At 32.0% G+C, this 25,112-nt stretch overlaps 1 protein-coding gene across 1 annotated transcript; it reads left to right on the top strand.

Moving 5' to 3' along the window:
• The first annotated feature begins 3,957 nt into the window (after positions 1 to 3,957).
• LOC127709539 (neurotrypsin-like) lies at positions 3,958 to 17,040 on the top strand. Its single transcript, XM_052215142.1, has 5 exons — positions 3,958 to 4,135; positions 5,419 to 5,551; positions 11,757 to 11,941; positions 16,539 to 16,677; positions 17,031 to 17,040. The coding sequence occupies exons 1-5, from the start codon at positions 4,012 to 4,014 to the stop codon at positions 17,038 to 17,040; spliced, it is 591 nt and encodes a 196-aa protein (XP_052071102.1). The 5' UTR covers positions 3,958 to 4,011.
• Positions 17,041 to 25,112: the final 8,072 nt, after the last annotated feature.

The following is a 25,112-nucleotide window of genomic DNA, read 5'->3' as shown; positions in this document are numbered from 1 at the left end:
ACTTCCAGCTGCTACGCAGACGTTGTAAAACGTGATAATAATACGATTGGATTTATAGATGACTTGCAGCTGTATTTGTCAACTATAAATACTTCTGTATAGACGTCTTTGTCTATTTGGTATTACTATCAACTACAACAATCTATTTTGTTGGGGTCTTTGTTAGATTTATTGGTATGTTTGTTGAATGTTTAAGTCAGTTGTGTTGTATGTCTGTGGTGTATGTTTTCACAGTTTTAGCTGCTGTTTCCCAATTATTTCACTTTACTCTAACCTATAATGTCTTTTTGGGTTGCTCAACCAGTTGTGTCATTATAACGGAACGTGAATAACTAGTGGGAGGCTAAGCTAGCTATAAAACCACCTTTTCTTTGGAAAATACCTGTACCAAATCAAGAATATGGCAGTTGTTTTACACTCATTCAGTTGGTTGATAACATTTGATTTTGTCAGTTTTTATTAGCGTCGTTTTTACCTTGGAGTTCGGTGTTTTTATTATACTTCTTTGGTCACGTTTATAGGAATTTTCTGGATTTCAGTTCTTTGCAACTTCGTGTCTTGTTAAGCCTTTCAACTGTTTTATATCTTATTTAAGATACACTTTTTGTAGATGACAAGCGCGATAGCGTACCAAATTTAAGTCCAGTTATCTGTCCAGTTATCTGTATACTTGGGTTTATGAAACCTTTTAAAAATGAGCATAGGTATACAACTTTATATTTATGGGTATTCTTATGTTGTTGTTAAGGTTTTTGTAATGTTTATATCCTATTTTGCTATTTTCTGTAAGGAAATGTCCGATTTCTGCTATTAGGATTTAATTTTTAATGTAATTAGTTTGATTTGGCATTTTAGTTTTACTGCTGGAAGTCGAAATAAAAAAAAGCTATTGACTGGAAAAGGCACTATTTAGCTTACTGATTTCGGCTTCATCCAAAATATACAAAACCCAGATTCTAACAACCAAAGATGTATAAATACGTGTAGAGCTACAAAGCAAATAAGAACCTAAAAGATAGCTAAAACTGTTGAAAATCAACTAGGCTATAAAAATACAATATTTTTTTTCTGAAAAATTACACAAATATTTTAACTGACAATAATTTCAAAATGTAAACAACATACCACATCTCCATTTTTATGTTAAACATCACGCTGGTGCCTAGAATTACTCACTTGACACAAGTACAAACAAAACAATATAAAATAAACTGTATGAACGAATGCTAACAATGATTGAAAGCAGTCTAAAAGTTCATAACCGGCTAGTATGAAACTATTCTGTTTTACGCTCTAATATCGCTGACTTTACTTCAAAGTATAGTTTACGTAAGACACATTCCCCATTTCCATTCTGAATTTTATTTAATACAGTATGAAACGTCGTTCAACTATGCTACCGTTCAAGTTATAAAAATATTTATCATCATGGGAACAAGTAGCAAATGACTGTCCTACAGTACATACTGGAGACACTTTCGAAAGAAATGGTTGGCTTAACCAAGTTGAACAGTTCGCCAAGTCACCTATACATGTGTATGACAATAGTTTCAGTTTCAACTAACTATGTCTTGGAGTTAATTTCTCTGCTGGACTTTGCAGTGTATGCGACATTTTAACGTTTAAGTGACTTATGGTACTTGCTATTGAAATGCTTCTTTTTCTCTATTACCATGGAATAGGACAGAAAATGTTATCGCATGCAATGCAGGATATGCTTTCTTTTACATCGTTCCAGATACATCTTATGTTTATTTGAAAGTTTTCATTGTCATAAAATCGAAAGATTTTGAAGTGTTCATTGAAATGAAAAATCAACGAAATGAAACACGTTTCTTTGTTGAAATAATGGTTAAGTCAGTAAACACTATACAAAATCATTAGTCTTTACATTAAATTCATTGGATGTTTATGTGTACTTATTGATATTTTAGTCTTAGATGCATGATTGTTTAATAGTTGTTATTGGCTTTGAACTAGATGTCAGTAACTGCGAGTACTGTGTCTTTTTTGTTGTGGGGATGTATAAGTACCCTGCCACTTCGGTCTGTGTTTTTGTTAGATTTATTTCTGCTTTGTATCGATCTGATGAGTCAAGCCCTTTTTAACTGAATTTTATAGTTTGATCTTATGTTGTACTGTAACACAACTGTCCCAGGTTAGGGGATGGTTGACGCCTTCAAACTAGTTTAACCCCTCCACATTCTGTATGTTCCTGTCGCAAGTCAAGAGCCTGTTATTCAGTGTTTGTCGTTTGTTGCTGTATATCATATTTCTTTTTCGTTCATTACTTTGTATATAAATAAAGCTGTTGGTTTTCTCGTTTGAATTGTTTTAAATTTGTCATTTCGGGGCCTTTTATAGCTGACTATGCGGTTTGGGTTTTGCTCATTGTTGAGGACCGTACGGTGACATATAGCTGTTAACTTCTATGTCAGTTAGTCTCTGGTGTAGAGTTGTCTCATAGGCAATTGTACTATATCTTCTTATTTTTAGCTCACCTGGCCTAAAAGGCCAAGTGAGCTTTTCTCATCACTTGGCGTCCGTCGTCCGTCGTCGTTAACTTTTACAAAAATCTTCTTCTCTGAAACTACAGGCCACATTTAACCAAACTTGGCCACAATCATCATTGGGGTATCTAGTTTAAACAGTGTGTCCGATGATCCCGTCCGCCAATCAAGATGGCCGCCATGGCTAAAAATAGAACATAGGGGTAAAATGTAGATTTTGGCTTATATCTCTGAAACTAAAGCATTTAGAGCATTAATCTGCCCTGAAATTTTCAGACAAATCAGACAACCCGTTGTTGGGTTGCTGCCCCTGAATTGGTAATTTAAAGGAAATTTTGCAGTTTTTGGTTATTATCTTGAATATCATTATAGATAGAGATAAATTGTAAACAGCAATAATGTTCAGCAAAGTAAGATCTACAAATAAGTCAACATTACCAAAATGGTCAATTGACCCCTTAAGGAAAGATTGCCCTTTATAGTAAATTTTTAACATTTTTTTGTAAATTTTTGTAATCTTTTACAAAAATTTTCTCCTCTGAAACTACAGAGACAAATTTAACCAAACTTGGCCACAATCATCAAAAGGGTATCTAGTTTAAAAAATATGTCCAATGACCCCGCCTACCAACCAACATGGCCGACATGGCTAAAATAGAACATAGGGGTAAAACGCAAGTTTTGTCTATAATTTTTTGAACTGTTATAAATAAAGAAAATCTGAAAGGAGCAAAATGTTCAGAATAATGAGCTCTACCAATTGTCCATATACATCAAAACTGTTAGACAAATTCTTATAGGAGTTATTGCCCATGAATGACAAATTACCATTTTTTTTTTCATTTTTTGCATATTATCATGAAAACTATGATATTTTAATAAAGAGACACATTTTTTCCCCGTTATGACTTATATGATTTAAATTATAATAGATAAATAAACACTTTAAATCACAAAAATGATCAACAAGGCAAGATCTATTAAAAAGTCAAATTTTGCCGATATAGTTAAAAGACTGTCACTCTTCATAGGAGTGATTGCCCTTTAATGAGGATTTGTTTTACCCTCTTTTGTGTTTTGAGCAAAAACTAAAGACGATAGAGAGAAACTAAACAGACTAAAGATCAGTAATACAAGATCAACAAATTAAGAGATGTTTGTCATGAAGTCTTTTCTCGTCTACAATGTTGGAGAGTGTCCTTTGTTTGATATGCACATAGACCAAGTGAGCGACACAGGCTCTTGGAGCCTCTATGTATTTGTCATTTAAGAATTTTAAGAATTGCCTTTATAGTATGCTCAATTTATTTACTCATTCCAGATCATTTGAACATAGATAAACTACTGTCGTTTAATCCAACTTTCCATTATATTGCGACGTAAGGTGAACATGTTTCTTAGTTAAGATCTCTGTAGTATTAGTCAAACATCTTGTTTTAGGCAAAATGCTGAATTCGTCAGAACTTCAGTTCATCACTTTTATTTCATTGATTATGATAGTATGACGATGCAACTAAATAACATCAGCTGTAATGGCAATGAAGACAACGTGTTAAAATGTCGCATGAATACGATTGGTTATCATCACTACTTTGACGGAGACGACATCAGTGTAAATTGTCAAGGTAATATTTCATGTAAATGTGACATTTCATCCCAAATTGACAAAACACATCTAGATTTTGGTGAAATTAGACCGATGGCGTAATACCAAAAAGCTAGTTTACTCACAATTTCACCTTGCATGAAATGTTAATTGGCAATATATCGTTTTGAGTAAGTAGGTTTCTTGTGATTATATAGAAATGGGAAGGGACATAGGAATGAGGGACTTTGAAAAGCAATGTTTTAGAAGAAGAATAGTATGAAGCTGTATAAGCAAAATAGAACCTACGAATACTAGCAAAATTCATCTAACCACAACTATGCCTGAGGGAGTTGGTAATAGTACTAATAGTACACCAGCAGCGGTATTGTGACAGTAATTGTAAATGAGAATATCTTTCTAGCGTTTTGAGTTGTACGTTTTTATTTCCCCCCTGTAAAACAGTCGCCCAGGTGCTATCAGGGTGTTTACTCAATATAACAGTTTTACCAGAGCTTCCTTTCATTTCAAAGACAATATAAACTTCCATCTGAATTATTTAAAATAACCTGTTAGTATTGAATTAATTTTATATCACTTTCATAATGATAGTTTTTCTTGATCGTGTTTAATGTATTTGCATGAAATCAGTTTGTAAGTTGTATTTTGTGTTTAAAAATACTGCGAATTAAGAATGTGTTGTTTTTTGGAAAAAAAGTTTACAACTCCACCAGACAAACTTAGCCCTCACAATCATGCGATTTTTGATGTTCTGTAAAGACTCATAATAAATCATTAAAATTGATCACTCAAAATTTTTATTGTATTTTCGGTAAATAAATTATTAAACTCTAATCTACATAATGGTTATACAAGAAACACGCGCCTTTCGAACTAGAATCGGTACGTTTAATCTTTGCATGCATTATGATGTAACAAACGTTTTAACTTATTTATAGTTAAGCATTCCAAATTTAGGGACAAACACGTAGACATAAGTACATTTTTCAATATAGAAAATCTAAACCTATTCATCTGAATAATTGTAACTGACTCGAAACAGAATCTCTTTTTCGATATTCGTAGTAACATTAATTACTAATCTGAAGACATTTTTCTATTTAAGTATTTAAAATAAAATTTTCAACAATTTTTGCTGGTTACACATTTCTTATATTTATAAGAAATGTGTAACCAGCAAAAATTGTTACACCTTTGCACCAATTATATCGTCTCAAACTTTTTAAATGTACTTTACATTAGTGCATTGATGTTGATATATAGTGTTACTATTGTTTAAAGATTGATTTGACTATTTTATAGGAGGTATTCGACTGTCTAATTATGATCATGGTCGTTTAGAAATTTTGATGAATAGGAAATGGGGAACAGTGTGTGCTGATAAGTTTGATGTAAATGTTGCCATGGTAGTTTGTAGACAGCTTGGATTCCTATGGTGAGTTCAATTTTTCCCATTTGATATCTTAAAAGATATATATTTACATATTGGCCATTACTGATTGTAGAGAACAAGTTTTGTATGTATATGTGGAAACTTGTTTGCGATGTTGGTCAGATATTGGTGTACTATGATTAAAAAAAAATGGACTTTTTTTATTATTGTTCATATAGAATTCAGATTTTCCAGATCGATTTACCCGTTGAATGTTCCATTGCTAAAGCTGTCAAGTTGCTGTTATGCCAGGTTTCTGATGCCAGTATACTACTTAGCCAGGATATGATTATTTAAATCATGCCTTTAATGATATTCCCGTGCATACAAAGAAAAGGTATTTTCCCCAATTCCATACAAAAGAAGGTTACCCAAACTGGAACCTCAGGTTCATATTTATTCATTCCTAGGAAGTCAACAACAGACCAACATCTCTTAATTTGTGCTATTATATGAGCCTGTAAGCTATAAAACTTCTCATTCTTGAGTATTGTTATGCAATCCCTCGAAGATTTCCATTTTTTGCATGAAAGGTAAAAATTTTACCAAGGCCAGGAGTATTAGCAAATTTCCTTATGCAAGAAAAAACAAAATATACTTATTTGAGCGTTTTGTCTGCGTGGAAAGCAATCATTGTAACTTGTGATAAAAACGAATTTCCAACAAATGCTTTGGAAAAAATCCATCAATATATCCGCTCACATTTGCGAGAAGTCTCATCAGCTGATCACCATTTGATTAAATTACGATTTACTGTCATATTAATGATTAGCCAAAGACATTTATAAAACACAAGTGATAGGTTAAACTATGTTTAATGATGTTCCAAACCCCCCTTCTGTCGTTCCGAGGTTAATTTTCTATGTTTCTTATGCGTAATATGAAACCATTTAAAATGACATTATTTGTAGAATTTGTTCGACAAAAGAGTCTTTTTTCAAGATTGATATGAACCCTTTCGGACAATTTTTTTCACGGGCTTTGTAACAGGATAGCTACATTTCATTAGAAATGAGATGTTATATGGGTTTCGTTACGAACTAAGAGCCCGGAACATTATACATATATATAATTGATATAAAAAACCTCATGAGGCCGGACGTGTCTTTGTTTTATACATCTTGCAAACCTGAGGTTATCCATCATCCAGGTTGTCATCTAATAATATTGTCACGGGTTTGGGATAACGTATGCGTGACCTAATATTACCGGTCAAAATGAATACCCCAATCAAGCTTGGTTATTGGTTGGGGAAATATACGTTATACAACAGAGGAATAATGTAATACATGTATACAATAGATATTTATTGAACTTCTTATGCTATGTTGCTTTTATGACAGGATTTTTAAACAATAAAATGATTTGTTCTTTAGTTGTCGTCTCTTTCTTTGCTTTAAATATGAATCAATCTTCTCAAAACGGGTTTATCGATCTCTGCCTTGTATTATCGGTGTTATCATGTATATCTATTATATAGTCATTTTGTTTTAAAATTTACTGTTTGCAAAAGTATGAATTATTCTAAATACTAAGGATTTTCTTATCCAAGACATATAACCTTAGCCGTATTTGGCACAACTTTTTGGAACTTTTGGTCCTCAATGCTCTTCAACTTTGAACTTGTTTTGGCTTTCGTACTTTTTTTATCTGAGCGTCACTGCTTAGTCTTGTGTGGAAGAAACGCGCGTCTTGTGTATAAAATTTTAAACCTGGTACCCTTTGTTAGCTATTATTCGTATGTTTCTCTGTCCTATATGTTCTATTTATTTGTATTGTAGTCATGTCATGTAATGTTGTCATTTTAATGTTATATTTAACATTGCCATAAAAGCGGGAGGTTTGGCTAGTCACAAAACCAGGTTCAACAAACCATTTATTTCTTAAAATGTTCTGTACCAAGTCAGGAATATGGCCATTTTTATATTATAGTTTGTTTCTGTGTGTGATTCATTTTAATGTTGTGTTTCTGTTGTGTCGTAGTTCTCCTCTTATATTTGATGTGTTTCCCTCAGTTTTAGTTTGTAACCCGGATTTGTTTTTTCTCAATCGATTTATGAATTTCGAACAGCGGTATACTACTGTTGCCTTTATTTTGTATTGTCGAGTCGACTTTTTAATTATTAAAATATCAAAATAGATGATGTCTTATCCTGAATAGCGTATGTCTTCATAATTGTTGCCATAAAATGTGAGAATAACCTCAGCATCAAGCAATTGTAAAGCTTAAGTAAACTATATATATAAGTTGTCTTATCCAACTTTCATATTTAATAGAATAAATTTTCTCTGTACCGGTCTTTTTTTAAATTCCAATCGTGTGGTTTTTTTCCCGTTGCCTGTCAAAATCCCAGAACCATGAAAAGTCTCCCGCTCTTGCTTTTATACATGTGCTAGGTAGCTATAGCAATTGCTAAAGTCTAGCTATCCCCATACTGTCCCAATAGCTACTGGTAAGAGTGGCGCGAAATTCATCATCTCTTAGGAAACAATCCGAATCTCGTATTTTCATCCAAAAGACTCGTTACTTCATTAAACTATAATTACATGACTTGTATGTTTCATTATAATACGTTATTTTGATTGGCTAACAGCAATCTGGCGTCGTTCTGAAATTAAGCTTCATTTCAAAATGAAATGTAACATTCATGATGACACGAGCTTCAACAATAAAGTGCACATGTAAATAAAAGAAAAAAAATGATAGAAATCGTGTTTTCATGATCCTAGCAAAAAAATGTGATTATAAGTATTGAATGCTTTTTTAGTAATTTTATAGCAGTTGTTATCAAATAGTTCGTTTCTATGTGTGTTGGCGTTTGCTTTTGTTGCACTTCGGTGTTCCTGTTGTTCATTTGTTTTCCTCTTATAGATGATGTGTTTCCCTCGATTTTGGTTTGTAACCCGGATTTGTTTTCCACCGGTATACTACTGTTGCCTTTATTTATAGGGTTGTAAAAGCGTTGACCGTGCGCATGTTTTTAGAATACAAAATGTATTTCGGTCAACGCTTTTACACCCCAATAAATTAACAAAAAGAAGAATTCAATTCTTAAATAAAAATTATCTAACTTCCCTTAAATAGATATTAAATATACTTTGTTTCATTGAAAAACTATCACCCAATACAAATCAGGATATTACTCTCCCCTTTTGAGTCTCACAAAGTGTGCTACTAATTTAACCAAATACGCACAATTGGAAAGTCAACTGTGGAATACACATTCTCACTGGAATTTCGTACATCAGGTGCTTGTAAACATTGATCGATATGACAATAATTTGAAATATTGAAATAAAATGAAATCTTGGCGTGCTAAATAGGTAAGAACGAAACAAGTCCAACCGACTTATAACCTCTAAGACAACTGTCATGTGGTTAAATGAAAGAAATTCACCCCAACCATTAGACGTCCTTCTTCTCATATGCAAATTAAGTTGACTCGTCATATCATGTGCTTAAATTTATCAAGCTCATAGATCAAATTTTATACTTAAATTCAATGAAATAACTGCAACATATGTTACGTAGATCTGAATAAGGTGTAAATTAGCTCAAACCAGTTCAGGGGGGGGGGGGGGGGGGGGGGGTATTTGTAGATTATTACAATATACACGTTTTGTAATTTTCCTAGCTTGACATTGTTTTGTCATGGGATAGTCATTGTATTGTAATATTTTAATGTTTTGTAAACATTGAACTCTGGTTAATTTGGATTTATATAACTGTTTATTTGTGTACAGAGAAAATTAATGACGCAAGGCTGACAAATGGCTAGTTTTATTATCTGCAGTTAAAGTTGAACTGTCAGATGTAATTTAGACAAGTAGCGATGTCTTTGGATGTAGGGTAATAACATTTATGCATATTTGTCTTTTTTAGAATGAAAGTAATTAAACTTTCTGATAAAGGTCAGTTGGTCAAGATACTGGCAGATTGTGTATCAGCTGTGATACTGTAAGGCTGTGATTTTTCCTGGAAGTCTTGAATCAATAAAGATTCTGGAGGACTTGTATTTAAAGTGTATATGTTTAAATTTTGTGAGCTATCTTTGTCAATAAGTCTGAAGTAATGTACATTTCAGTGTGAAGAAACTTCTAAAAAGATATCGTATTATTTAGCTCATGGGATTTACCATAGGATACATTGTCGTGCCATGGTATGGTTATGTTCGTCTGCCTGTGTCGTTGTCTTTTTCCCCCCTCGGTGACGTTACATTATTTTCGATTATACGTTTTGAATGTCCCCTTGATATCTTACCCCCGATTTCACAAAATGGCAGGAATTTGAAATCCTGCGTGATGCTCGTACAGCTTTAAAAGATATTTATCCTGTTGGTTTATATTCTATATATGACATCAAGAATGTTTTGCTCAACTATTTGGGAATATTTGGTTTTCAATGCTCTTAATCATTGTATTTGGTATGGCCTTCTAATTTTGTTTTATTCGAGCGCCACTGCAAAGTTTTATGTAGATGGAAAGCACGTCTTGCTTACTAAAGTTTAAACTTGGTTTTCTGTATAACTTGATTTCTGTTATAGATAATGCATATTTTAAGGTTTTTCTTGTCGTATAACACACCGAGTGGTGTCAGGATTGTTCAAATGAAAAAAACGACGTACGGAGGTCTTTCTTTGGACACTCCTGACACCAAGAGGTGTATTATACGACAAGAAAAACCTTAAAATATGCATTATCTGACTTATATACCGTCAACAAATACTATTTTCTGCAAAGATTTTCATGAATTCTATCTTATTTTACCAATCTTATTGAAGTGGGATATTCTTTTCTTCCGCGCTTAGATAAAAACACGCCCTATGGCTAATTTTTAAATTGAAATAAAACTCATCAATTCATCTAGATAAAAACTTAGAAATCACTGTCCAGTTACGATATAAATGTTACAGTTGTTGCATGAAGTGAGAAGCGAATGATTTGTTAAGATGTACGAAAAATTCAAGTCACCTTGTGAGTTATTTATCACATAAGCTAAATAAAGAGGTGCAATATTTTTTCTCTTGTTTCTCAACATTTTTATCATGGAAAAGCAGATTATTTTTTCAGAATAATTGTTTTCTCTCTTATGGCTGGCAATACAATTTTTTCTTTAAAAATTGCGAATCAGGATCAAATATCATACCCCTTCTTTTAAAGAACGTGGCTATTCAACTATAGAAAATAGGAATATTTTGTCATGTAGTAGAGTTAACGGTTTTTATTTCAGCCTAATAAACGGAGGAAAAGATTGTTTCGGTCTAAACATTAAAAAAAAAATGTACAAGATAGAAATTTGTACAATAAAACCCAATTGACAACAACACTAATTACATGTTTAAGTACTCGGTAGTTTGTATTTCAATCTAGGTAAATAATGACCTAACGCAGGTCATTATTTTAGGCTTTGAAGCATATTTCATTGAAACTTGGTATCGTCCAGGTTGTTTCTTCAAAAGAATGACCTGTCGTTCTGAAAGGAATTAACTCCATATAGGTATATAAACCATATTAACTCGACATCGGTATACAATTACAATTTAATCTTCTCTTGTTACTAGTATCATGATTTTGTTGTTAAGGTTTTTGTATTGTTTACTTACTATATTGTTTTTTTTTGTGGTGAGGGAATAACTCATTTTTGATGTTCACCTTTCATTTATTATTAGTTACCCACTTTGCACAAATACAAACAAAACCAAACAAACAAGACTGGATGAAAGAATCATTGCAAGTACAGAAAGCAGTCTCAAAGTACATAACCGGCAGGTTTAAAACAATTATGTTCTACGCTCTAATATTGGTTGCTAAACTTCAGAGTATATTTTATACAGAATAAAACGTCGTTAAAATGGGCTATTCCTACTTTAAAAATAACTATGCATTGTAGTCAATTTCTCTGTCGGACTTTGCCATGTAGTACAACTTTTACCTTTTTTGTCGAGTTCCAAAAACCATTTTTTTTGGCCATAGGATCAAATAATATGTATGTGGTTATCTAAATAAACAAACAATAATGCTTTTCCCTGTTAATAAATGGGTAAAGTCAGAACAAAATTATTCCTGTATTCATCTTTAAATGTTGAAAATTTACTTTATAGTATGCAGATTCAATTTATTTCTTGCTCAACCATCCATTCTATTGTAGAGTAAGGTGATAATATATTCTCTAAAGATTTCTTCAGTCTAATCTATCATATTATTTTAGGCAGAAGGCTGAAGTCATAACAACGCACGCTATTGCTAATGATAGTGTGCCAATTCACCTGGACGCCATCAGCTGTGATGGAACTGAAGACAACGTGTTAAAATGTCGCATGAACACGTTTGGTATGCATGACTGCTCTCACACAGAAGACATAAGTGTAAAATGCCAAAGTTACAGCAACCAAGGTAACGTTTCTTGCAAAAGGAATAGAACCACTAATTCATAGCCCTTGCTTTCTATGTTAAATTCTGCAACTTCAAGCATTCATACATATTTTGTCTTAAGTTAAAGTAAAGTATAGTCATTCCATGTCAAAACTTTACCTTATCCTGATTAATGCTGAAAAAATCAACTTACCTTTGATTGCATATTAGAGCGCACTGGTTCCCGGAAGTTGGGTAGTACTAAAACAGGTACTTCTGATCTTAGCAACTGGGCAAATAAGCCCTCCTATCTTAATTTCACATATTTTCTTATTATTCCAAAGAAACTTTTAACAAGGGTTCTACAGTGATCCCCAGTCCTTAAGCTTCATTTGAAACCAAAGTTACAGCTATGCATAGGAACTATTTTGTTTAAAACATGTACTATTTTCTTGTATGTTATTTCTGATAGGGCCGAGTTAATGGTTTTATACCTATAACAGCCCCAAGCTTGCTATACTGTCTTCTACTTTACTTAATTTTATTCTATGATCTATTTTTAGCAAAGAAAAACACATAACGCATTTGTCCAAACACTATTTCACTGATTTTAAGCTCAAATTGGACTAGTGGTAACATATGCGTTAGAATTAAGTATATATCAATTTTCTAAGTCATAAAAGGATACAAAAAGGAACCCAACAAAACATTAAATCTCACAAGATAATTTGATGAAAAGCTACCTTTTTACTGTGACCCAGTCAAAATATACACGTTTCATTGATTAAAGTCTAAATGCAAACATTGTAAATTCAGCTTAAGTCTTAACTGCATGTATGCATGCTAAATGACCAAAAAAGGCTTAAATACCATATTGTAGCTGTTTGAGGGCTGTAATTTGACACCAACATATTTTTCATAAAACAAAGATGACGTATCATGATAACTAACAACAAATGTAACCAATTTTCATTTTGAATGGTTTAATTTCCAAAAATTGAATTTCACATGTTTTTCAGTGATAGGAATAAAACTACTAATTAATAGCCACCTTGCTATCTATATTAAGTTCTGCAACTTCAAGCATTTTTGTCTTAAGTTTAAATGAAGTTATAATCAATTCACGTCAAACTTGACCTTATCCTGACTTGTGATGAAAAAATCAACATACCTTTAATTGCATATTAGTGCGCACTGGTTCCCGGAAATTGGGTAGTACAAAAACAAGCACTTCTTATCTGAGCAACAGGACAAATATGCCTTCCTATCTTAATTTTGTATATTTTATTTATTATTCCAAAGAAACTTTTAACAAGGGTTCAACAGTGATCCCAATCCTTAATCTTCCATTTGAAACCAAAATTACCCAAATATATTACTTATTGACAAAGTTACAGCTATGCGCAGGAACTTTTTTGTTTAAAATATGTGCTACTTTCTTGTATGTTCTTTCTGATCGGGCCGAACTAGTAATACGGAGTATATATCTCCCAATTGATACGGTATGCCCGGGCTTGTATTTCCTATCATGATTTCCTTGATAGAGGATTGCTGCTCACAAGGAAGCTATTAAACCAAGAGTTCCAATGGTGAAGTTGAAATCATCCCTTCGTAAGTTTTACGGACGCCATCACGAGTTGGTTGACCGTTATGGAATAACCGTTTCACAGATGATATCGGATATGTTCCTTATGTCGTAACTACAATACCCTTCCCTTTTCACGAATGTGACCTACCGAATTAGGCAATTTATCGGATTTGTAATAACATAAGCAACACGACGGGTGCCACATGTGGAGCAGGATTTGCTTACCTTTCCAGAGCACCTGAGATCACCCCCAGTTTTTGGTGGGGTTCGTGTTGCTTAGTCTTTAGTTTTCTATGTTATATGTTATCTGTACTATTATCTCATCAATCCTTTAAATAAACTTATTCTAAGAGGTTACCTATTCACAACTGTAATTAAATCTTTGAATATTATTTTATTGGTATAAATATTGCTTTTGTTATCAGTAAATTAAAACCATACTGAATATTACACAGTCTGTCGATACCTATAGTTTGGCATTACACAAGGTCATGTTTTTTTATGACTGTTAATGACGTCTTTACACTAAATCCATTGGATGTTGGATGTGTACTCCTTGATATTTTAGTCTTAGATACATGATGTTTTTTATTAGTTGTTATTACCTTTGAACTAGCTGTCAGTTACAACGAGTACTCTCAGATCTATACTTAGTGTCTTTTTGTTGTGGGGATGTATAAGTACCCTGTCACGACAACTCTGTGTTTTTGTTAGATGTATTTCTATTTGTATCCATCTGATGAGTTAAGCCTTTTTCAATTGTTTTTTTTATAGTTTGTTCTTATGTTGTACTGTTACACCACTGTCCCAGGTTAGAGGAGGGTTGAGCGCTCACAAACATGTTTAACCCCGCCACATTCTTTATGTGCCTATCCCAAGTCATGAGCCTGCATTTCAGTGGTTGTCGTTGGTTCATGTCAGTCATATTTGTTTTTCGTAAATTGTTTTGTTATAAATTAGGCCGATTGTTTTGTCAATTGAATAATTTCATATTTTTCATGTCGGGGCCTTTTATAGCCGACCATAGGGTATGGGTTTTCATTGTTGAAGGCCGTAAGGTTGCCTATAATTGCTTACATCCACTTCATTTGAACTTGATGGATATCTGTCTCATTGGCAATCATACCACATCTCTTTTTGTTTTTTTACATTTTATCATTTTACTAAAACTCATGATTTTAGAAATTTACAATATTTGGCTTCTTTGTCGCAGCATTTTCAAACACAATATGCACTGTGTCACTGTTTTCATGCATATAAAACTTTTACTAAATTCATTCATAGATACAAAGATTTGATTAGTAAATTTGGCTGTACCTCTTCTTATTAGTAAAGGTTATCTTATTAATGTTCTACTACGATCTTTGAATATTGTTTACATTGGAACAAATACTTTGTCATCAACGAATTAAAACATAACTTAATATGTATTCTTTTCGAATGTTTTTTGGGGATGTAAAATACACATCCACGTTCATTTTCTATATAGAGATCGCTTTATCTATATGTAATATTATACATATTTATTACTGCATGTCGATACTTTTATTTTGGCATTGCACAAGTCATGTCTTCTTTGACTGTCTATGGCGTTAAAACACTAAATCCCTGGGATGTGTTTTAGTTGATGTTAGTCTCTGATGCATGATTTATTATTATTAATTGTTTTTGGCTTTTAACTTGCTTTCAGTAACTGCGAGTACTCTCAAATCGTACTTTCGTGTTAATTGGACTTGTTGACACAATTTGTAAGTCAATGTTTACCTATTTTGTGTTATATCTCGTCTCACTATTTTCAATATGTACCACCTTTGATAAGTATTCAGTATGACGATAAGTTTTCACTTCTGTTCTCGTACTATGAACAACAAATTTATTTATTTTGTAAAAAATATTTCCGTACTCCTAACAACAAAATTCTTTTATATAAATACCTGTGTAAGTTATTTTATTTAACGCCATTTTGTCCAAGGTTATAGTTGTCTTTTTGACATTGTTTTACATCTCCCCCTTTTTTATTTAATATTGTATTTATATTGTGTCATAGATCAAATTTATTCGTTCAGTGTATGTTTACTTGTTTTTGTTAATATGTCTTTTTGATTGCGTTAAGCCATTTCAATCGATATTTTGTAGTGTGTCTTTCGATGTTGTAATGTTACACTACTATTTCAGGTTAGGGTGAAGGTTGGCGCCTGTTAAAACGTTTAAACCCGATGCATTTGTTTAAGTCAGGAACCTGTTGTTCAGTAGTTGTCGTTTGTTGATGTGGTTCATAAGACCGTTGGTTTTCCTGTTTGGATTGTATTACACTAGTCATATTTGGGCCCTTTATAGCTTGCAGTTCGGTGTGAGCCAAGGCTCTGTGTTGAAGGCCGTACTTTGACCTATAATTGTTTACTTTTTACACATTGTGACTTGAACGGAGAGTTGTCTCATTGGCACTCATATCACATCTTCTTAATCTAAATAATCTGATTTTTTAACACTCAAAACTAGTATGACTCAATCGATTTTGTTTGTTCTGTCTAGACTCATTATTAAAATAATTTAAATTACTAACTCAAATCAATCATTGTATTCATGGTAGATAAATTATCAAACTCTAACCTACCTGATAAACGCTTAAAAAACCCCACTTGTCTTTAAAACTGGAATCTTCGTTACACGTTTAAACTAAACCTGCATATTGATGTTAGAAACGTCGTATTTTTAATTTACATTTTAATTATTCAAAATTGTTTTTAACAAAAATCTAGAAATATGAACATTTTTCTAAATATAGAACATATTAAGCCCAAGAATTGTAACAAATTTGAGAACAGAGAACTATTGTGACAGTAACGATTAGTCTTAAGACATTATCCTTATTTTAGGTTTTAGCATACAAGTTTCAATTTGAAAGTTTTTGCTGGTTCATCATTTTCTTTCCAAATTTACACCGTTGAACAAACCAAATCTTAATACTCTTCTAAAATGTGCTTTACATCGCGTATTAGTGTTGACATATACTATAAACATTGTTGAATATTGATTTGACTATTTCTATAGGAGGTATACCCATTCGACTGTCAAACTATGATCATGGTCGCTTAGAAATTTTGATACATAAAAGATGGGGAACAGTTTGTGATGATAATTTTACTGTAAATGCTGCCATGGTAGTTTGTAGACAGCTTGGATTTCCATGGTGAGTTCATTTTATTACTAATTGTTACCCCGAAAAATATATATTTACAGATTTGTCAATACTGTTAGGAGAGAAAAAGTTTGTATGTACATGTATAAACTTGATAGCGACGCCAGCTACTTTGTTTCTTTAGTTGTATAACAAAAAAATACTATTTTGCGCATGTGTCTTATTTACCAAAACTGATCTTTCTTGTAAATGCCAAAGAGTACTATATGCGTTTAACAATATGTGCATGTATATTACAAAAAGTGATTAAATTAACAGTTTAGTATCTGGTTTGAATCAGTGGACAGAGAATACATTATGTAAGGTGTGCTTTGAAGTTAAAACTATGATTGACTGTACTGTAGCTATTTGTAGCATGTTCCACCGAATGATGGTGTGTAAAAAATAGACCATTTATATGTTTTCCTTGTGGTTCGTACATGTCTGTAGGTGTTTGGGTGGTTTTGTCTTGTTCTGCTGTCGTTTAGTAACACTATTTCAGATAGTTTGGCAATAAGGCCGTTAATAACTTATAAAATATTATTAGTCGCATTTTAAGACGTGTTCAGCTAATGTAGGTAGTTGTAAGTTATTCATCATATATGTTATAACACTTGGGTTATGGTTGTTATCACAAATGTATATAGCTGCTCCCATATGAAACATTTCTATTTTTATTGTGTAGCATATGTTGTGTGAGGGTCCCGTATGATGCAGCTGTATTCTAGTTGAAGTTTTACTATTGCTTGGTATGCTCTGGATTTCATGTCTGTGTTTGATTTTTTAGGATTTCATTAAAAGAATCCGTTCGATATAATGCTGTCATAATGTAGGTTACTTAAGATTTGATTGTAAAGTAACACACAGGCATTTAGAAAATGTAACGGATTCAAGAAAGGATGGTTTATTAGTTACATAGTCACTAAATGACAATGTAACGAAATTACCCCATCGATGCACATGTTTGAAACGACAAACACCAAATGGGGCATACACATATTTAAGACAACAATCGCCAAATGATGCACATATTTGAGACGACAAATGCCAAGTTGTGCACATGTTTGAGACGACAAACGCCAAATGATACACATGTTTGAGACGACAAATGTTAAGTGATGCACATGTTTGAGACGACAAACACCAAATGATGCACATGTAAGAGATGACCGGCTTTATCTTTGTTAAATACTACAAATATAAATGTAAACAAAAATTTAATTCAACAATAACAACAAGAAAAACAACATGAACAACTGATATCACAGTAAATTTTGCAAAATAATGTTACGAAAAGATCAGAAATGTCATTTTGAAACATTAAAGTTGAAGTTTATTGTTCCAATGGTACATCCTGAAAAAGCGGGCAGGATTGGTTTATTCTGAACATTTGAGATATTTGTCTCGGTTTGCAATGAACTTGAAGTAAAGTCAGTAAAGATATAAGAAAAATTCAAACCCTGAAATCCCGAAACCGCGACTGAACGACAAGGTCCATTTCCACATTCTTGCATAATCGGCACAATAATAGTACATTCTATTGCTGTTTCAGGTGGCGGCAAAGCAAATAAAGTTGAATTTTTAGGTGGCAGTTATGCTAGAACAGCAGAATTTTGGGGGTTAGACCTTTTCCATTGCATGACCCATTGCAATTTTCTCTTCAGTATCAGTTTTCTGATAAACAGTGAGAGACTGAACCGATTTATGTCCTGTCACTGCCATTATTTGAGATGAATGAAACATACTTTTTGTCAATATTGTTGCTGCAGTCGCACAAATGGAACGTTTTGTGTAAATTTGGGAAAGTTTAGCCCCTCACTCAACTGCATCATGAATTTTGCCGATGTTTTTTTTGCTCCTAATCGAGAGTTACAGTCTCAAACTGTATCGTCATCACTCAACGATTCCTTCGGTCTCTGCCATAAATTAGTGCATACAGGATGAAGTCTGTTGATGTACTTTTCAAACGATTTGACAGGATAATAGGGTGATCTAGGGAACTTGGGAATAACACCAGATGTTGATTCTCTATCATTACCTCTATGATTTTTAGTAAGTTCATCTCCACACTTTGAGACATATTTAAGTCCAGTCTTTGAATCATTTAGAACTTCAAAAGTTGATTTCTTTCATTCCATGCATATTTTCCTGTGATCGTCTTAAAAACATATAGTCTAATACCAAATTGCACTTTGTTCAAAACGGAAAGTCCTTTGTAAAATGCCAAAATCATAAGCTCAAACACATCTAACGAATGGAAAACAACTGTAATATTCCTGACTTGGTACAGGCATTTCTTATGTAGAAAAAACAGTGATCGGGTATAAGAAATACACGGTCTTTGTCAGGGTATTGCTAAAATATTGACCGAGTATAAGAAATACACGGTCTTCACGTGGTGCTAATTAGGGAAAGGGACTGGTTGATTTATTCAGAGGTGGGGTAATAGTACAAATATGTTTTTTATGGGATATTGTAGTTACAAGTTTGGCACACTTGTCTGTGTAAAAAGTCATCAGCTAATCTGCTTCCAACCTTGCTGCAGCGTCTAAATCTTGTTGTAATTTATTGTAGTCTTCAGTAAAAATTGGCACCGTTTATGTTATTCATGAGAGTAGATTTATCTATATATATAATGCTGTCATTAAATATGATCTATTTTGATAGAAAATTCATAAAAATACCAGAAACACATGTGTTGTACATTTGGTTGCTATGGTTAACATAGCACCATAACAACCCTTAAATTTCAGTTCTAAAACCTCATAAATTGCAGTTTTTCATCACAGATTTTTTTTAAACTGCTAATTAATTTCGATATTATAAATATATATTATCATAGTTACACATTTGTTCTAAAAATTAAAGTTGATAAACAGAATGCTCAACTATGGCAACCAATCATTGCAGTTTTGCATCTTCCTAAAAGAAGGGAAAATAACGTTTTTCCGATTCTATTTTCTTCCATGAACAGGGTCCTATGAAAAACCTGTTTGTTTGCATTTGTTCATTGGACCTTTGTCTAAAAAAATATCAAAAATAATCGTTTGTACCCTCCTTTAGATGTCTTTAGGGTGACGTTAGTAAAGACCGCAACAAAAATAACTTTGCAGAAAGCTGCCTAAACAACATTGTAAATTTGGCATCACATGTAGTCAAACAGAACCGGAAGTGACAAAATACAAGATGCACAGAATAAAAATAATCAGAAAAAATAATTAATCTATCTAATTTAACAGCATAAATAAGTGAATCTTTACCAAATTATCAATGTATCAATACTTTCAATTGTTGTTTTCCAAAAGATGCAGCACATATTATGAAATATAAAATTACGAGAGAAAGGTGCAAGGCTACAAATAAAAAAAATGATATGTTGTTTGGGAGATTCCATATTTATTGTAATGCTAAATAGTTTATCACAAATAGCCTGTTCTCAGAAGATATATGTTATAACATCCATCATATTTCCAATACTTTCCTAGTGAGGAAAACATGCCCATCTGAATTTTTATTATGATATAATGGCAATAATAGTAGGCATCAACAATTATGGTTGAATATGTATTTATTTTTACTCAAAATGTGTCACATAATAAAATATAAAGCATATTAGTAACATAAACTAAATCACTTTTTCTTCATATTGCATGAAACTTAGGTGGAGCCATACTTATCTATTTCTATGTAAAATTTGTCAAGATCTGCTTGGCTAATTGTTGTTAAAGTTGTGATTTTATTTGAATTTTTTGGATTTCTTGTAAAGAAGATATCTAGTATTCTGTCTATACGTTTAGCTTTATCTGTTTCTTGCTGTAGGTTGTGATCATTTGTTAAGTCTATTTATCTATATGTTAACATTTTCATGGGATGTTTCGTCATCAGAGGGAGGTCGATAGTAAATAACAGCAAATATCTTTCTTGTACCTGTGATATTAATTTCGGACCATACATGTTCACATTCTGTTTGTAACTCGCTGATTTCTGAGTTTATGAACTCTTTTGTTATTACTAAAAGTACACCTCTATGACTTTTTTTTTCACTTATTTGGTGTTCTAACTTTTCTGTACACCTTATAAAGGTTTGGTGGAAAATATTCTGATGAAGGTGTTGTATGATTTAACCAGCTTTCATTTTCAATAATGATATCAGGTTTAACTGAATTGACAATCTCTTATAATTCTGGTTTTTATTACAAACTGATCGAACATTTATATTAAATATTCGAATGGTTCTTTTTATTTTATTTTGTTTTTCTTCTGTTTTGGCAAGGAATCTTATAGTGAGAAGGATTGAAATCGCGTAGTATATCGATACATTTCGCGTATCGTGAGACGTCACATACTCGCCACTACAATATTATACGTGTCTGTAAGTAAATATCCGTTTGAATGGCGTGCTCAGCAACATACATTTGTTTTTGTTTGTTTATGGTTAGGTTTAGTCTGTTTTAGCATCTATGTTTAATAATTTGTTTTAATTTCGTGAAGATAACACTATTTCTTCTCATATTGTCAAACTGATTACCACTTCCAAGACGTTGTTTTTCTTGTGACTGTAGTATGAATAGTACAACACATTTTTATGATTACTAGTAATAGCTTTTTAAGATAACTTAAAAGAGAATGTCGAAACAAATATTGATTGTCGCAGCTTGTTTATTTGTACTTTTTTTTCTAGTATGATTCAATGAAACTGACCCAACTACCACAATAACCAATAGACATCTACAGTCTTCAAGAATATTTGGCCTCCAAACAATATGTGTATGTTGATATTTTTATCATCCCAAGTCTATAATATGAATAAATGAAACAGAATCAATATAAGGTCTGCAACAAATGAGAAATTAAATGAATTCATTGGATTTCAAGGATTCTCACCTCTTCAAACTGCAAATACATGAGTGTACACTGGTACTATTAGAATTTTGTGTTCATTGAATGTCTTTTAAGAAGTTTCAACCATTCATGATTTAGAACAACAGTAGAAATCTTGTTTAAAAAATCAGTTGTTATACCCGGTACAAAAACATTTGCCGTGTGTACTTATTAATAACACAAGCAAATACATGCATAAAGCCTATCTCTAATAACTCTGACAGTTAATGTGCTTGTTGAAGGTTGGGCATTTTTGTAAAACATTAAGAGCATATATAAGTGGACAATCATTTCATTTTTCGGGGGTAAGGCAGGAGGATTTTTCTCGGACAGAATATTCATGATATTCATTTACATCTGTTGGTTGGATTATTATTTCACAAAACTTCATTTTTTTCATTTTTTTTGCACAATTAACTCATGCGTAATGTGAGGCAGACATTCATTTTCATTTTAAATGGACAGAATTTTCTTTTTCATTATCACCCAGCAAGAATATTCATTTCTTAAATTACCTCTAACCCAGTAAATCAATTGGTTGTCCACTTACAAAGAAAAAAGAACCTAAGTACCTATCTTTGTGAACACCGACCTGTCTTTGTTTACATCCTTGTCCTTTGATCTTTCTTGATAGTTGTCATTATAGCAATCATACCACATCTTCTTATTTTTATACTGTCATAATCATTTTTTTACATTCCTTATGAACCATGCATGAATGACGAAAAATAACAGCAAAATAAAGGGACATGAATGGAACGTTTTTACCAACTGAACTATCCGAGGACACCAAACCACCGAAATGCATGTACCTGAAGACATAATGTTGATTCTATAATCTGATTACCTTCCTGCTTAAGTGTGCCAAAGGAGCTAACACTTTTTGTATTAGTATTCTAGATATCTTGTAATAAAAGAAGTTTGTTCTTGCCGACAAATATTATTCACACACAAAGTCAAATTAATAATTGTTAATTTTCCAAGTCCTTTTTTTAATTTCACTAAATTAAATGACATTATTTTAAAAGAGTCCCCGGTTTGGTTTTACGTAAGTTTGCCTTCTTTCTTCAACTTTAGTATCCTGAATATAAGAAAAACAACAACAAAATCTTTATATAAAATTTTCATATGCATTGGTTTGTCATAAAGTTTTTCTTTCTATTGATTTTTTTAAGACTAAAATAAAAAAGAAATACACCTAATTAGTATAAATTTAAAAAAAAATTAGAATCAAAGACATTTCGTGGAACTACTAGTACTGAAAGCTGGACCTGTCCTAAAGGCTAGAAGTCAAAAATTAATTCTAGATGAATATATAAAGATATGTGACCCACTGGTACGATTCTTATGTGACTGTCATACAAGTGAGAGGTTTAGCTAGCTATAAAACAAGGTTTAACCCACCATTTTCTACATAAGAAATTGTCTATGCAAAGTCACGAAAATGACAGTTGTTTTCCATTCGATTGATGTGTTTGAGCTTTTGTTATTTTATAAAGGACTTTCCGTTTTGAATTTCTGTTGGAGTTCGGTATTTTTGTTATTTTACTTTTTATGTCTTGTAGACGTACAGCCACATGAACTCCTTCTTAACCATATTCAACATTTTGTATATTTATATCAAATCATATGCAATTGTAATTTTTGAATTGACAATTATCAGCTGTAATCGATTACAATTTTTCTAGTAATTATTGTAATCATTAATAAGCTAAAAATCTGATTACATTTAATTTAATTCAATCAATTACTTTTCAAAATACCTTGTAATCCTGATTACTTTTTGATTACATTCTGATTACAATGAAAAAAATTACTCAATGTTTATGGTCAATATATCATGTCTTAAATGATCATTTTTATTATATTACTTGTAAGAATATATTTGTTTTACTTTAAGAATGTTAAGATATTATGAAATATGGATATACATGTAATTTGATGCCAACAAAATGTTATTTTAATGATTTTTTTAAAACTTGTTTTGTGATGACATCAGGGAGAAATGACTTGTGTAGAATACAAATATATCATACTTACAAGGGGTATTTGTCAAAAATACCGGTTGAGAGGTAAACAAATTTCCAGAGCCGTTAGGCGAGGGAAATTTGTTTTTACCTCGAAACCGGTATTTTTGGCAAACACCCCTTGTAAGCATGATATAAGTGTTAAATTCCACCGAATGATCTTTGTATCCATCTTGACCTCAGAATTTTTATTGTAATCAGGTATCCTATGAAAAGTATAGAGGACTTTGGAAGTCGCGTTATTTTTAGACATGGTATTTCTGATCTGCCATGGTATTTGCTATGACAATTACACCGGAAGAGAAACGAAAATCTCAATATATAGAAAATTGGTGAAAAATACCATTTCTCTCATCCAATCAAAATACAGCATTATAACATAAGGTGGGATTATAAGTAAAACTCGCTCGCTGGTATAGAATTGTAGTTCCTCTCATACCAATAGCCTATGGCAAAAATATGCTAAAGACTGGCCATATGCATTGTGGGTTCACATCAGCATTTTTAGCTATATATGTGTATTGTGAATTAGTTAATTTTCATCGTAAAAAGGGGATCAAATATGTTAAGTTTGAAGTTATTATTTGAAAACATATCAAATAAAATCCTTCTTCAAAAAATGCTACAGTTATAACCTTTATTTATTAGCATCATTCAAATAGGTTATTTTGAAATTCATTGTAATTATGATAACTTGCCAATGTAATCATTAATTTAATAAGTTACTTTGAGAAATGGTGTAATCATTAATTTAATAAGTTAATTTGAGAAATGGTGTAATCATTAATTTAATAAGTTACTTTGAGAAATGGTGTAATCATTAATTTTATTTAATCGTAAAATGGACAAAGTAATTGTAATCTAATCAATTACATTGAAAGTAGTCGGACCCATCTCTGACAATAATCATCATTATTTAATTATTACTAACCATTAATTTCTGTTTAAGGAGATATACATTTTGAAAATAAAAATGTTTTCTAACCCACAAATTTTGGAAATATTATGTTCTTGGAAAAAAAATGCATGCAGCATTTGCTTAAAAATAAATAAATGTTTTCTAACTAACAAATTTTGGAAATATTACGTGCTTGAAAAAAAATCATGCAGCATTGTCTCTAAAAATAAATAAATGTTTCTAACAATGCTTGAACAAAAAATGATCGTACAGGAAACAATCCTACCCCTCTTAATATTATCAAATGTGTGGCAATGAAAACATTAAAATTTTGACCATATTGATATTTCTATGTTGTTCAAATGGCGAGCCTAGAGTCCATAACAACATGAAAACTTCACAATTTTGACTATATTGATATTTCTATGTAGTTCAAATGGCGTGCCTAGAGTCCATAACAACATGAAAACTTCACAATTCTCCATATAAAGAACGATACATAGCTGGGTCATCATAATGTTCGACTAAACATCTTTCTAAAGTACTGACTACTATTCTTTCTACAGTTAAAGATGGGCTTGAAAAATATTTTTGATGAGATATATTCTACCAGTGGTGTTAACCAGATGTGGATTTTGAAA

The sequence above is a fragment of the Mytilus californianus genome, unplaced genomic scaffold (assembly GCF_021869535.1).
Source record: "Mytilus californianus isolate M0D057914Y unplaced genomic scaffold, xbMytCali1.0.p SCAF_7, whole genome shotgun sequence".
Lineage (NCBI taxonomy): Eukaryota > Metazoa > Mollusca > Bivalvia > Mytilida > Mytilidae > Mytilus > Mytilus californianus.
The sequence above is the reverse complement of the archived record's forward strand: the minus strand, read 5'-3'. Positions and strand labels throughout refer to the sequence as shown.